Here is a 15,730-nt window from a genome sequence, read left to right as displayed (position 1 = left end):
CTCTCTCTCCACACTATGCATACTTTTATAGACCTCTACCATATCTCCCCTTAGTCACCTAAGGGGGGCTCAACCATTGTCTGGGAGACTCAGGTTCATATCCCCATTCAGCCATGAAGCTCACTGGTTGACTTTGGGTCAGTTGCTTTCTCTCAGCCTGACCTACCTTACAGAGTTGTTGTAAAGTGGTGTGTGTGTGTGGGGGGGGGGGAGTTCTCATTCACTTTCATTCAATTATGTGGAGGAAATGTAGGATTCAGATGTGACTGAGAAATCAGTCTGAAGTAGGTCCAATTTTCCAGCACTGCCCCTTAAAAATTCATGTGCTTTTTGGCATCCATGATGCTTCTCCTATAAGATATTAAGAGTATCTTACATATTCAGTAAGAATAAACAGTGAGAATAATACTCAGAAAGAGTCTTCTGTAAAAAGAGGAAGGTTGTACTCAGGCAAGGCAGTGGGGGGGCGGGGGAGGGGAGATAAAAGGAAAAATATATGATGAGTAAAGGAACCAGAGAGGGTTGTGCAAAAGCAGAAGAGGTTAAAAAGTGATTAAACTGCAGATTCCAGCCAGGTCCAGATGGCCAATTTGAATAGCCGGCCCCAGTGATAGTATTTCATTTTCATGAATCTGCTCTGCTTTGTTCTCTCTCTCTTCCTCCTTCCCTCCCTCCCTCTTAAAAATATGTCATGACAATATCTTTATCCGTGCAGTTTGAAAAAGGCTCAGTGAGTCAGCATAGGCATGGTAAAGTGCGCTCTGAAAATTCAAATTCTCCATACGCAAAAGTAAAGCATGTTTTTCAGTGTAACTGTTCAGGTGGAATCTTGGAAAATAGTCTCAAAATGCAAAGCATTTTGTCCTGTTCAGCAGTTTGCCTTGCTTTCATTGAGGATGTTTTGAGCTATAGAGAGCTTTGCCTTTCAGGGCCCCTTTTGTTCTTCCCACCCCTTTGACAGTGAAGAGATACCAAATATCCATGTGTAATGTCCTTATTTGCATGGAGATAACTCCAGGCCAATGGCAAGGCTGGAGAGGATTTATGATGTGATGAGGTCCCTTCATCGCCCAGGGCTGTTCACTTCACTCAAAAACTACTTCTCAAGCTGGGGAAGACCAGCAAAGGCAATTAAGATTTCTAGGTTTGCAACCAAACTAAAGCACAACACTTCAGCCATCCTGACTCTGCCTCTTTGATAAAAGGTCGAACAAGACAGCTAATTTGGAGCGTGCATTTAGGTGATGGACTAATAGAGGTTTTGTGAAGACAGCAACATGAAAGTGAACGTGAGTATAGGGTTTTTTAAAAAACAAAAACTTGGCTGTATTTTGTGGGGAAAGGGCATTGTTATTTCTTGGGACGGTGAATTTGATGTGTTTATTTGTTTTTCGCTTTTTAAATTTTTTATTGGTTTTTACAATATCTTAACAATCCCGTTACATCTAAATAAGTAAATATTGACTTCCCGCTCACCAATCTGCGTGATTCATTAACTATACAAGTCAACCATTGCTATAGTAATTCAAAACATATATCCTACACATTGCAAACTCGATTTTACTCTACCCAACCTGCTATTATTACTAAATTTCAAACCCTGCTGAAAGGTCCATATTAGAAAAATAGTTCTTTAAGTATAGTAAGAATGGTTTCCAATCTTCTTTAAAAGATTCCAAGTTTTCATCCCTTATCAGTACTGTAAGTTTCGCCATCTCCGCTTATTCCAAAAATTTTATCAACCAATCTTCTTTTGAGGGCATTTCATTGTCCTTCCATTTCTGCGCATATACTATTCTGGCTGTCGTCGTTGCAGTGTTTATTTGTTTTTGAGTGCATGCTCATTAATGAATGCTAATTGATCATCTGTAATCACAATGAATGAATTGATCATCTGTGATAGCTGTGATCATCTGTAATCACAAATGTCTTGTTGCTAAATGATCATCTGTGGTCCTTATGATAATCAATAATCACAAATGTCTTCTCTGCCTGCCCCCCTTCAAAAGAATCTGTAAGTTCAGAAAAAGCTGTCATGAGGAAAATAATTCAAAGTAGTTCCATTGAAAGGCAATGCCTAACTTGTCCTTTTAATTTAATAGGACTACCTTAAGTAATTTTCCTCATGTCAGCCTACTAATGGAAGAAAAAGATCGGGGTGGCTGGGGCACTGAATTTCTTTGCCCTTCTGTAGAAGTAAGATTTTTTGCAGATTTCTTAAAAGTAAAGTTTTGCCTTTGAGACGGTGTCGACTCCTGGCAACCTCAGAGGCCTGTGGTTGTCTTTGGTAGAATACAGGAGGGGTTTACCATTGCCATCTCCTGTGCAGTATGAGATGATGCCTTTCAGCATCTTCCTGTATCACTGCTGCCCGATATAGGAGTTTCCCATAGTCTGGGAAACATACCAGAGGGGATTCGAACCAGCAACCTCTTGCTCCCTAGGCAAGTTACTTCCCCGCTGCACAGATTTCTTAGACGACCTGAAATGTGGAAATTCTGAATGAATGCTGGTGTGCTTGAATTTATGAGCAATCACAAATATATGATTTTCCACATATTTGTAGAAAAAATGAAAAATGGTAAAGATTTCTGATCTACACCATACATATGAACCACTGCGAGGTTCTTCTAGAAGAGCTGCATAAAAGCGTAAAAACTCATTTCAGAGAAGCTGGCAGAGGAGATCTTCCTGGCAGTCTGTGCCCTAAGTTTTTATTTCAACAAAGAATGAAAACGTCAGATAGAGCTGCCTCCTGCACTGCTGTCTATACCCCTCATGTTGGACTAGGTCTGGGGAGTCCAGAGTTCAAATCCCCATTCAGCCAACCTAACCCTGTATACCACTCTGTGCTCCTTGGAGGAAAGCAGGATATAAATGTAAGTAAACAAACAAATAAATCTCTTCCTTCAGCTTGGTGTTCTGACTACCTACCTGAATGATACTGTTGTGACTTTTATAAAGCAGCTGTGATGTGTCAGGGATTGTTAGGGAGTAACGTTCAATTCCTCTTTTAAAAATTCTTTTTTTACATTTATATCTTGCTCTTCCTCCAAGGAGCCCACAACAACCCTGTAAGGTAGGTTAGGCTGAGAGATAAGTTGCCCAGAATCACCCAGCAAGTATCACGGCTGAATGGGGATTTGAACTCGGGTCTCCCTGGTCCTAGTCCAAGACTGTAACCACAACACCATGCTGGTTTTCTATGGTTTTTTAGCATAGCCTTTCCCCTGACATGCTATTTTATGTGTGCAGGGAATTTTTATGTATAGTGGAGCATGAAAATATATCGTCTTCCACCTGTAGTCTTGAGTGCTAAGCTAAAGGTATATTGGAATTCTACATTCTGAAAAGAAGTGTCTGTGTTGAAAGCTACTGGCAATCCATTTGATAGAGTGACACTGAATTCTAGCATTGCATGGGAGAGAGAGGGAAATAGCTCTTTATTCACTTTATGCCTTCATTTCCACTGTTGGCAGAGTACGTTAATTTAATTTCAGTTAATTTTTTTTAAAGATATCTTTATAGAGCTCTCTTTTACTGGAGGATCAAAAGCCATTTACAATGGTTAGAGAGCCTAAAACAATAAAAACAAATATATATATAACACAGCAGCAGTAGCTAGAAAACAGGCCATCTAAAGCCAGATAAGATCAGAATAACAAACCTATAAAAAGAAGCCGCCACCAATTCTCCACTAAAAGCTTTGGAGAAACAAAAGGTCATAATCAATCAATCAGCCTGTCATTTAGATGTCAGAAGTGTTTGAGGGGGTATTCCATAAATGAGGCAACACCACTGCAAATAGTATTTGGATTGCAGCTGGGTTTAGGGATTTTTAGATCAAATGTACTGAGAAAAGGTTGCATTTGGCCAGTTAATCCTTAATGTTACCATTCTAAAATGAACCAACAAAACATAAGATCTGTCGTTCTTGGCCCTGGGTGGAGAATTACATTTCCACCCACATCAGGAGATGAAGCCAGCCAGGTCAATGGAGCCCAGATAAACACTCCATATTTGCATGTGCATCAGCATTGACTCCTGCTTCTGCACTCCCTGGTTAGGGGTGTGTTTGTGTGATGGGGGTGGGGGGTGGATCACCCCAGAGTCCAATTTCAAAGGCAAAATTTCAAAATGATTGACATTTAAAAAGAAAAAGAAAAGGAAGCCAGATTCAGAAATGCTTTTGCCTTTTGCCAGCAGTGCTTTGTTCAAGAGAATCCCCAGGGCAATTGTGCCTTCTGTCAGACCTTGGGGGAACATGTCTTTGATCTTCTGTTGTTTTTATCCATTTTTAGGGATATTTTAAAATACTGGTACTTTATTATTATTAATGCTATTTTGGGATGATTGTGAGCCATTTTGTAGCTCAAACTGAATGGGAAAGAGGGATACAAATATTTTCAATTAAGTTGTGCCCTAAAGTATCACATGGACAGCTTGAGTCTTCATTGGGCAGATGCACTGCTGAATCAAGACACACTGCTGAATCAACAGGTATCTGGCTCAGCCGCCATGGGTGAAAGTTTCCTATTTTTAAAAGAGATCAGGGGTTCTCAGACTTGGGTTCCCAAGTGTTGTTGGGCTACAATTTCCATCATCCCCAGCCACAATGACCCAAAGATGGGAGTTTTAATCCATGGGAGTCCGATGATGGGAGTTGTAGTCCAACAATATCTCTGGATCCAAGTCCTTAGATGAGGTTGCAGTCCCCTGTGCATGTATATCCCAATTTAATCTGTGGGATTTACTCCCAAGTAAGTGTGCATAGGGTTGCATGCTTTGATTATCAGGGCTGCACAGCTTTGGCCTTCCAGCTTTTGTTGGACAACTCCCATAATCCCCAGCCTAAGTGGCCAATAGTCAGAGACGATGGGAGTTGTAGTCCAATATCTGCAAGACAGAAGGTCACAGTTGTGCAGTCCTGGATTAAGTCGAAGAGGGGAAATGCATTGGTTCCTATGGTTATAGCATTCCATCTCTATTTTGTAGTCTTTTTCTCTGCAATCCTTTTACTTCTTTATTAGCTTAAAAAAATAGAGGGGCAGAAATACAATGAATTCAACCACTGAGAAGAAAACAGAAGGATGCATTTTGTCAGAATAATGCTCATTCCAAAAGTTCACAAAAAGAGACTCTTTTCTCTATAAACATATCTACCTGATTCAATCAATAACGCCTCAAAAATATGTGAGTTTCATCACTGAGGTTCTTTAGCATACCTTTTTGTTTTATGGCTGCTTCCCCCATAAACTCAAATGTTTGTTTAATTAAGGCTGGATTCAGACGAAACCCGAAACTAGAAGTCCATTCACCTCCTGTTTCACTAGCCGAACGTCTGGACCTGGGGAACTTGAGTTAAAAGGAAAAAATGGACCTGCAGTTCCCCTCCCCTAACTTCAATTGTTACCTCCATTTGTAAGGAGTTATGCCACCGATACCTGCATTTTGGGTGCGTCTACATTACATCCGGAGTGGGGATTGGAGTTTGCCTTTCCTCAAACTGGAGTGGAGGGAGGAAGCTCTTCCCTTGCTCCGACTTCTATTGGCTGCGTGGGCTGCCTTTCAGGAAAGAAGGAAGCCCACTCAGCCAGCTCCCACACCTCTCTGCAGTCTTGATGCAATAGGTTTGAACTCAGACCAGAGAGCGGGGGTAGGAGGGTGCAGAACCACGGGTCCACTGAACCCACGATTCTGTATGTTGTCTGAACTGACCCTAAGCTTCATTCAGAAACAACTCCATTTTTCCTTCTCCCTTTTCCTTTCCTTTTCTTTCTGACTCCATTCCCACACTCTCTACAGGATCCCCACTGAGACAAACATCCAAACAACAAAATACAAAAGATTACTGGATAGAATACAACACCTTTTGTTTCAGTCCAATCATACCGGACAGAAGGTTGTTTCCAAACCTTCCCTTTACAAGTATTAGGTGGTTAAGAAGTGCTCCTAAAGTTCCTTATCTGACTGATCAACATCTCCTTCAAAACTCACAAAGAGACTTTCTGGCATCTTAAAGGCTAACCAATTTATTGCAGCATCTCCAGCACACATCTGGTGTGACTTAGTAAATACAATGTGCAATCCTTTTAAACTGATGAGTGCTAGCCTGCCATTAACTGGGTATTGTTAAACTAAATTGATCCAATTCAGGATGGTGTGTCAAACTGGCTTATCTGGGAACTGCAGTTCATATCTCATCAGGGACATCAAGGCTGGGTGTCTTTTGTTGTTGTTGTTCAAGAAGTAGATAAATGAGTAATCCTTTGGTCAGCTTCAGAAGAACAGCTGTGTTAGTCCCTGCAGCAAAAACAAGAGTTGCGTGACACCTTAAAATTTAACATTCATTGTCTCTTAAGCTTTCAGGGACTGGAGCCCACTTGATAACTGCATGAAAACTTACCCTTGATAGTGTGTGTGTGTGTGTGTGCACATCCACACACACACTAACTGAACAAAGAAGCACGTTGCTAACTGAACAAAGAAGCACTTTTAAATTCAGGTTAAGCAACCATGGCTCTTATGGCATTTTTGGTCAATCCATTCATTGATCCAGGCCACCTTTTGAATGGTGCTTTAATTACTTGTATTCCAGCCCCAGAGCAGAGGCGGGGCTAACAGTCAGCAGCAAGAGGCAGACTGCACTTGCCTCTCTGTACATAACATTTTTCTTAATGATATTAACAGGTTAATGAACTGTTAATATTCCTGACTCAACTCTACTAACATGTCCTACCACAACTCCTTCCTCTGGATTCTATAGCTCTCCAGCTATTTGTTCAACTACAACTCCCATCACACTGGGGATGATGAGAGTTGTAGTTCAACATCTAGACAGTCAAGGTTGCCTACCCTTGTTTTAAGTGGTGGTTCTGTTATATGTGGTAGAAGGAGGACAGTTGTCCCTGTGCAGCACTGTGCCTTTTCCAGTTACTGTTTGCTGGTGTCTCCTTTGTATCTCTTGAATTTTAGTTTGTGAGCGCTTTGGGGACATGAACCATGATTTTATTTCTTCTGCTGTGTAGACTGTTTTGAGAACATTTTTGGTGAAAAGTGATATATAAATAGGAACATAGGAAGCTGCCATATAATGAGTCAGACCATTGGTCCATCCAGCTCAGTATTGCCTACCCAGACTCACAGGGCTTTTCCAAGGCTGCAGGCAGGAGTCTCTCTCAGGAGTCTTGGAGATGCCAGGGAGGGAACTTGGAATCTTCTGCATGCAAGCAGGCAGATGCTCTTTCCAGAGCGGCCCCATCCCCTAAGGGGAATATCTTACAGTGCTCACACATGATGTCTGTTGTGTTCTGTTAAGAATATAAGAACAGCCCTGCTGGATCAGACCTAATGCCTATCTAGTCCAGCATCCTGTTTCACACAGTGGCCCACCAGATGCCTCTGGGGAGCCCACAGGCAAGAGGTGAGGGCATGTCCTCTCTCCTGCTGTTGCTCTCCTGCAACTGGTATTCAGAGGCCTCTTGCCTCTGAGGCTGGAACTAGCCTATAGCCATCAAGTCTAGTAGTCATTGATAGACCGGTCCTCCATGAATTTGTCTAAGCCCCTTATAAGCCCATTCTTTACAATAATAATATTCACACACACACCACACACACATACAGAGAAAAATGTGAATAGTGGGGCTAAAATTCCATGAAATCCAGGGAACAGGAGTGAGTCTGTGTCATTTCTGTGTAGAGCTTAAATATAGATAAATAAATATAGATGGATAAATATAGAGCTTAAATAAAGATAAGATATTTCATAAGAGCAGTCCCTGAGACAATGCTATCTTTCCAGATATGCGATGGTATCTAGAACATGTTGAGGGAGAGAGGCCAAATCAAATAAATAAAATCATCCTATACATTCTAGTCCATCATTTTCAGGCTGGGATTGCAAATTTCCCTTTGAACTTTTGTTGTAGTATGGTGACTTTGAGGTCAGCCACAGTTTGTCGTGGGAGGCTGTCATGATTTCCCACTAACTTCTGAATGCTGCTGCTTTGCAGGCCAGGCCAGGCTCTGTTCATCCTCTTGTATAGAGATGAACCTCTTTGTTTATGTAAACAACAGACGGGCATTGTTGGCCAGTGATGACATATGTCATACTGGAGGATGAGCAAGCTGAATGATATGGCTGATATCATTAGGCCCTTTAATACTGTTACCTGAGAAGATACAGAGATAATGAACATAGGAATCTTGGACAGGAGAACTGGTCTTGTGGTAAAGGGTGCTGTTGAGTTGGTGTCGACTCGGTGACCACAGAGCCCTGTGGTTGTCTTTGGTTTACCATTGCCATCTCCCGTGCAGTATGAGATGATGCCTTTCAGCATCTTCCTATATTGCTGCTGCCCAATATAGGTGTTTCCTATAATCTGGGAAACACACCAGTGGGGATTCGCACCGGCAACCTCTTACTCGCTAGTCAAACCATTTCCCAAATTGTCCCCTTAGCTAAGCAGAATCTACCTTGATTTGCATTTGACTGGGTAGCATTTGACACATGTGAGTGCTGTAAGACATTTCCGTAACGGGGTGCAGCCATAGTTCAGTGGGAAAGCCGCTTGCATGCAGAAGGTCCCATGTTCACTTCCTGGAATCTCAGATAGGGCTGGAAGAGACTCCTGCCTGAAACCTCAGAGAGCTGCTGCCAGTCAGTGTAGACCAGGGATTCTCAATGTTGGGTACCCAGATGTAATTGGACTTCAACTCCCATAATTCCCAGCCAAAGGCCACTGGGGCTGGGGATTATGGGAGTTGGTCCAATAACATCTGGGGACCCACACATTGAGAAACCCTGGTGTAGACAATACTGAGCTAGATGGACCAGTTGACTGAATCAGTATATGGCAGCTTCCTATAACTCTGTTTTACTGTGTGTTGGAAATTATGAGAGCTGGTCGCAGTTGCTCTGACACAGTGCCTAGGATGCATGGAGCATGGAGCATCCTCTGTCATTAGTAGGAGCATTCATGTGATGGTGAGTGCCATGGAGCCAGTGAGCCTGCATCCCTCTAGGATGGTTGGTTGTGCAGTATGGTAGCCAAGATGCGCACGTACAGATCTGTTGTGCACATGTTATGTTAAACTCACATAGAGCAGTATACTTTCAATCTGTTATCTTGCATTTCAAGGGGCTTGTACCCAGGTTCAATTTTAATACGCATACACAGACAGTCATTGAGGCTATTTACATGAGCAGCCCAACACAGGTTAGGAGTAGCCCAGCCTGGGTTGGGCTGCTTGTGTGGACCGTCAGGATCATTCCCAATCCCAGCACTTTTGCTCCCACTAGCCTGACTTTTAACCCCGGCCCTTAACTGGGGTTAGAGGGCATGAGGGCACCTTCAAACCCAGGTTCAGGATTGTGTGTGTATGCTCTGGAGTTGCCTGAGCACACACAGCCTGAGCACCAACAGAGTCAGGGACTTAGGCACATAGGAAGCTGTCATATACTGAGTCAGACCTTTGGTCTGTTTAGCTCAGTATTGTCTTCACAGACTGGCAGCGACTTCTCCAAGGTTGCAGGCAGGAGTCTCTCTCAGCCCTATCTTGGAGATGCCAGGGAGTGAACTTGGAACCTTCTGCTCTTCCCAGAGCGGCTCCATCCCCTAAGGGGAATTTCTTACAGTGCCCACACATCAAGTCTCCCATTCATATGCAACCAGGGCAGACCCTGCTTAGCTAAGGGACAAGTCATGCTTGCTACCACAAGACCAGCTCTCCTCTTTATTGGGCACTTAGAGTGCCCAACTCTTGGGGGAATCTGCCAATGCACCGCACTCATCACACATTGCATTTTGAGATACCTGGAGGCCGGGACTTGTTTTCCCGGCCTCCAGCAATCCGTGCTGCCAGGAGCAAGTGTGGACTGTGTGGGTATGCGATGGCATGCCAAAGAGGAGCTCCTTGCTAGTCTGGGGCGAAAGTAGGTTCAACCCTGCCTCCCCACCCCACCCCATTATGATCATGAGAACGACCTTATTCATACACAAACCTGTACCTGTGTACAGACCTCCAAATCCAGGTACAAGAAGGTAATGTCTGAAAAGGGTTTCTATAAGTGAGGGGAGGCCTGCCACCAAAGACTGCATGAGAAGTACCCTTGTCCAGGATGGGCTGTAGATCATTGATTACACATTGGAGGTACGTAGTAATAAACTTGACTTGACACACTGGAGGTGTAGGTAACAAGTCGTGTTCTTTCTTTTTCTCTTCTGTGCTTATCCTGTCCTAGAGTTTGGGGTGTCCTGGCAAGAGATTCGAGGTCCCTTGAAGGTATGAAGGAAGTCAGACTTCTTAAAACCTGTACATGAAGCTGCAATGAAAGTACAGATACATGTATCCTAATTCATTCATGGCCGTTAATTCAGAGGTGGCTGGTGAGGGTACTGCTGTGAGGGTACTGCTGTGGTACTTTAAAACTAAATTAGATCGTGGTTACCAGTTTTAGGTGTGGTGGTAATGCCAGTAAGCACTATCTAATTTAGTTTTAAAGGTACCTCCTGCCATCCCACACCCAGTGGGGCTGTCACTGGGCTAATTTTTTATTACAACTGGAGTGGAGAATATTATACTACATTGTAAATACATGAATACAAGTCATAAACAAAAAGAAACTTGCTGTTACCCCCATATGTGATGTTCTTAATTAAACCAAAACAGACCCCCCAAAAAGTAAAAATAGAAAGCATCTTGTATAAGCTAAGGAGCCTTGGAAGATTCCTGTAGTAGGCAACTCTGGAGTGTACCAGTTGGTGTGGCCCATTTGTTTCTTCTCTGGGTAGGTGCTGTAACTTTAAAAATGCCAGTCCAAGCAGTTAGAACATCCATGGTTGTTTTGTAGGGTTTAGCTGTAGGTTGTGGATGTTCGTGTTGTGTTCTCTGGATGGTTGCTAGGAGCAGATAAAAAGGAAGTGGTTTCTGGTATATTTGTCACACATTAGCCTTATTTAGGTGTTGAGATAAGAAATGCCTGTGCAGGTTAGAAGTGCTGAGAGCCAGTTGGAAGTCCTGACCCCTGCCTGTCACTCACCTCCCTCATCGCTGCTCATGAAAAAAGTAGCATTTGTCTGTAAAGGGGAGCTCCCTAACCATGATCACCTGGCGGAGATCATCCAGAGATCTGGGCTTGGGTGTCAATAATATGCAGATGATACCCAGCTCTGTCTCACTATGTCATCTGATCCCAGGGAAGCAGAAGAGGTTCTGAGCCGTGGCTGGGAAGCTGTGATGGGCTGGATGGGGGCTCACAAGTGTAATCCTGACAAGACGGACTGTTGGCGGAGGTGATGATGGTTAGTAGAAAGCCTGATCAGGGTATGGAGTTTCAGCCTGTTCTGGATGGGGTTGTGCTCCCTCTGAAGGAGCAGGTTTGCAGCTTGGGGATTCTCCTGGCTCCAGCACTGCTCCAAGAAAATCAGGTGCTGTGGGGGCCAGGAGCGCCTTTGCTCAACTTTGCTCAAATGGTGCACAAGTTGGGACCCTTCCTTGTGAAGGCTGATCTGGCCTCTGTCACCCAGGCCTTAGTCACATCATGTTTGGATTATTGCAATGCGCTCTACATGGGGCTGCCCTTGAAAAGTACAGTGGTCCCTCTACTTACGAAATTAATCTGTTCCAAATGCACATTTGTAAGTCGAAAAGTTCGTAAGTCGAAAAGCGGTTTCCCATAGGAATGCATTGGGAACGGATTAATGCGTTCCGGAGCCTAGAAAAAAGACCCAGACCCCCAGTAAGGCTTGCAAACTGCACAGGAACATTTCTTTTCAAGAATAAACAGGCAGTAAACAGGCAGGCAAGTCAAGGAAACCGCATGTAAAATTCGTAAGTCGAGGAAACCCCATCTAAAAATTTGTAAGTCGAAAAAACCACATCTAAAACCGGATCTGAAACTGCCGTTTGTAACTCGAAAAATACTTATGTCGAGTAGTTCGTAAGTCGAGGGACCACTGTATTCAGAAACTACAGAATGCAGTGGTCAGATTGATCTCTGGGACTGCACACAATGCACATATTACACCAGTCTTGAAGGCACTGCACTGACTGCCAGTCTGTCTCCAGGTACAATTCAAAGTGCTGGTGATTACCTTTAAAGCCCTAAATGGCTTGGGCCCCCAAGTACTTTAGGGACTGCCTGCTCCCAGCTGAATCTATCCACCTGACTAGATCGGCTCAGAGGGCTCTGTTCCATGTGCCGACACCATGTGCCGACAATATTTGGGTTGTAGATCTAACATCTACATGAAAACGCTGAGTGAGGTCATCAGGAGATTTAGTTCAGGGTGTTATCAGTATGCTGATGACACCCTAATCTATTTATCATCATCATCATCATCATCATGAAATGGCATTCACTCCCTAAATGCCTGCCTATAGGCAGTAATGGGCTGGATGAAGGATAACAAATTGAACCTGAATCTAAGCAAGATGGAGGTGCTCATTATGGTGGGGTCAGAATTTGAGGGCTGCCTCTGTACGTAGTTTGGAAACATCAGTTAGTTCACAATGTGGCAGCCAGACTGGTCTCTGGGGTAACCCAGAGGTACAGGTTGAGTATCCTTTATCCAGACATCCAAAATCCGGAATGCTCCAAAATCCGGAAACCACCACGGTGTGTGCCATAACAAAACAACAACAACAACAAAAACGCTTCAGCTCACTCTCTCACAGATTCCCAATTTTACTGCTTTTAAACATGCAGTCAAAACTAACTTATTTCAGAAGGCTGTTAGTGACAGGGGTTTTGTCTGTAATCCTCTCTAGTTGCGCCCCTGTTTTTATTGTGAAGCTTTTAAATGTTTTTTATGTTCTCACTTTGGCGCTAGAGGGAAAAGGGAAAGCCCCCCTTCTCCACTCCCTGCTCAAATAAAATACAGTAACCTTTTGTGTTTAGACTTGGATCCCATGCCCAAGATATCTCATTATGCAAATATTCCAAACATTATGCAAATATTCCAAAATCTGGAAAAATCCAAAATCCGGAACACTTCTGGTCGCAAGCAGTCTGGATAAGGGATACTTATGCCTATTTTAAAACAGTTAACGCTGGCTGCTGATATGTTTCCGGGCAAAATAGAAAGTGCTGGTTATTACCTTTAAAGCCCTGAATAGCTTGGGTCTGCCTCCTCTGTAGCTGCTCCTGGCCTATGGAATGCACTCCCAGCAGATTTCTGCAGTTTAGGCTCGTGATTGGCCTTTAAGAGAGCCTTAAAAACTTACTTGTTTGGCCTGGCTTTCCAAGGTTTATAAATTGTTTTTAAGTATTTTAATTGGTTTTAATTGGTTCTGAATTGTTTTAAATTTGTCTTTATATTGTTTTAAGCAGTGCATTTTACATGGTGTTTGTTTTTATGTTTTGTAAATTTGTTGTGCACCTCCCAGAGCCTTTGTATGGGGCGGAAATGTAATGAATTAATAATTAAATGTTGTGAGTGAGGACACCATGGCAAAGCTTGGTGCCCAGATGTGCTGTGGCCACCAAGCTTAACCCTGGTGTCTTATAGTCCGTTTTGGTGGGAAATCTTGGTGTAAAGTGCCTTTACATCTATGGTGGTGAAGATACTGGCTATATGATTGTCCTTTTAATTTCAGTGGGACTGCTTTTGAGTAATTTCCCTCATCGTCAGCTGTTGTTTTTTGGAAGATTGTCAATAGATTCATAAACATGACCCACACAGCATCACTGGCACAATTATCTTGTGCAGCTTTTCAACTTACTGTTAGACATAATAAGTGCAGCTAAATGTTTTTCAAGGAAAAACTATTTGTTAAATGTGCACACACATGCACACGTGTGTGCACACACACAGAATGTTAGAATAAAAACTCTATATAAACTGAATTATGTAATCATAGATCAGGGGAGAAAAGGGTGGAAAGAACCAATTGTAGTACAACATCTGGGGAACCAAGTTTGATAAGGACATTGTGACATAGGGATGGTGGGAGTTGTAGTCCAACAGCATCTAGAGACACAAGCTTGAGGACCCTTCAACTTGGGCTTTGAAAAGCAAAGCAGCTCTACTAAAATAAGGTAGAATAGTGGCTGAAGATGTCCCTTGCATTGTAGAAGATGTCCCTTCATCTGCCTCTAGTTGCACCACACTACAGCTAAAAATAGAGGATGATTAGAGAGTTCAGCCAGAAAAGCATGATCTGTTTCTTTTTTATGCCTCCACAGCAGTGAGTGTTCTATGAGTCACTGTGGCTAACCTCTGTCCAAAAGGAAATCTGGGGAGAAAAGATGCTCACCATCCTTATTGGAAGTGCAGAAGATGGTCTTGGACAGAGGTGATGGTGCAGGACCACACATCTTTCTTTTCAGAGCATATGAAAATGCTGCTGCTTTCTTTTGTTGAAAGTGCAGTTACCATGGACACCCCAAACCATTCCTCTGATTCTTCTGTAAATAAGCTTTTTGATAGGGCAATGCAGATTTTGGTACGGTTTGGCTGGTTTTGGCTGTCCTGCTGCCATTGGGCTGAAAAGGTCTCTTCTGTTCCTAGAGCCCAAAATCAGGTTTGTAGATTTACCTTAGGAGGGGGGGAAAACAAGAGGCAGTTTTTGAATGTAGCCAGAGAATAGAGCAGTTCACATGATCATTAGCAGAGTCGGAGAAGCTCCCACCCTAATTTGGGAGCTGGGAACACGCCAGATTTTCAGTCGTGTGCGAGATAAAAAGAAGATCAGAGGTGGGGACCTTGATGGTCAGATGTTGAAGAGGAACTGAACCTACAACCTTGTAAATACAAAGCACTCTTCTTTATTTGGAACCCTCAGCAGAATGGCCTATAGGAATTGGCAACAGAGATGGAACGAGCCTTTTGGAAGGGCGGTATAAAAAATCAAATCAATCAATCAATCAATCAATCAATCACTATTTGGAAAGACTCATTCTAAATACCATTGCAGCAGTCCTGCTTTCCCTTTTTATCAACAGAACAAAGCAGCTAGAGGGGTTGTCCAGGGCAGCGGTTATCAAACTTGGGTCCCCAGATATTGTTGGACGACAACTCCCATCATCCCTGGCCACAATGGCAGGAGGGCCCCAGCTGGGTAGGATGATTTTGCCAGTGCCACCTACCTCGTTCGGAAGATGGGGATGGAATCTGGGTAGGGCTCACTCATCTTACCCAGTTGGGCTTGACTGATGATCAAGCTCCCCTCCTCTGGCCTTATCTTTATCTCTCATACGACTGAAAATCAGGAGGGTGCCCAGCTCCCAAATTAGGGTACATACATAAGAACATAAGAACAGTTCTGCTGGATCAGGCCAAATGCCCAGCTAGTCCAGCATCCTGTTTCACACAGTGGCCAATCAGATGCTCCAAGAAGCCCACAGCAGGAGGTGAGGCTGGGCATGCCCTCTCTCCTGCTGTTGCTCCCCTGCAACTGGTATTTAGAGGCATCTTGCCTCTGAGGCTGGAGGTGGCCTATAGCCCTCAGTCTAGTATCCATTGATAGACCTGTCCTCCATGAATTTATCAAAACCCCTCTTAAAGCCATCCAGCTGTCACCACATCTTGTGGCGGAGACTTCCATAAGTTAATTGTGCATTGTGTGAAAAAGTACTTCCTTCTGTTGGTCCTGTCAACAATGGGAGGGAAGGAGGCTTCCCTAAGGAGAAGGTGGGAGTTGAAGTCTGGAGTTGTAGAGCTTGCCAAAAAAGGTTGATAGAGATCTCTGACTGGATTTTTAAAAGGTCTTTGGGTGTTGCAGCTCT

The 15,730-nt window shown here is 43.4% G+C and overlaps 1 protein-coding gene across 2 annotated transcripts in view; it reads left to right on the top strand.

Moving 5' to 3' along the window:
• The first annotated feature begins 1,104 nt into the window (after nt 1-1,104).
• Nucleotides 1,105-15,730, top strand: part of CASS4 (Cas scaffold protein family member 4) — a 53,836-nt gene continuing 39,210 nt past the window's right edge. The window contains exons 1-2 of one of the 2 annotated variants that reach the window (XM_053242727.1): nt 1,105-1,289; nt 2,567-2,879. In XM_053242727.1, coding sequence (XP_053098702.1) covers nt 2,610-2,879 — 270 coding nt within the window. In that variant the 5' untranslated portion in view covers nt 1,105-1,289; nt 2,567-2,609. The remainder of the gene's footprint in view (nt 1,290-2,566; nt 2,880-15,730) is intronic. The other variant, XM_053242728.1, reaches the window with a different exon arrangement.

The sequence above is a fragment of the Hemicordylus capensis genome, chromosome 4, assembly GCF_027244095.1.
Source record: "Hemicordylus capensis ecotype Gifberg chromosome 4, rHemCap1.1.pri, whole genome shotgun sequence".
NCBI classification, from domain to species: domain Eukaryota; kingdom Metazoa; phylum Chordata; class Lepidosauria; order Squamata; family Cordylidae; genus Hemicordylus; species Hemicordylus capensis.
This window is presented reverse-complemented; position numbering and strand designations above follow the sequence as displayed.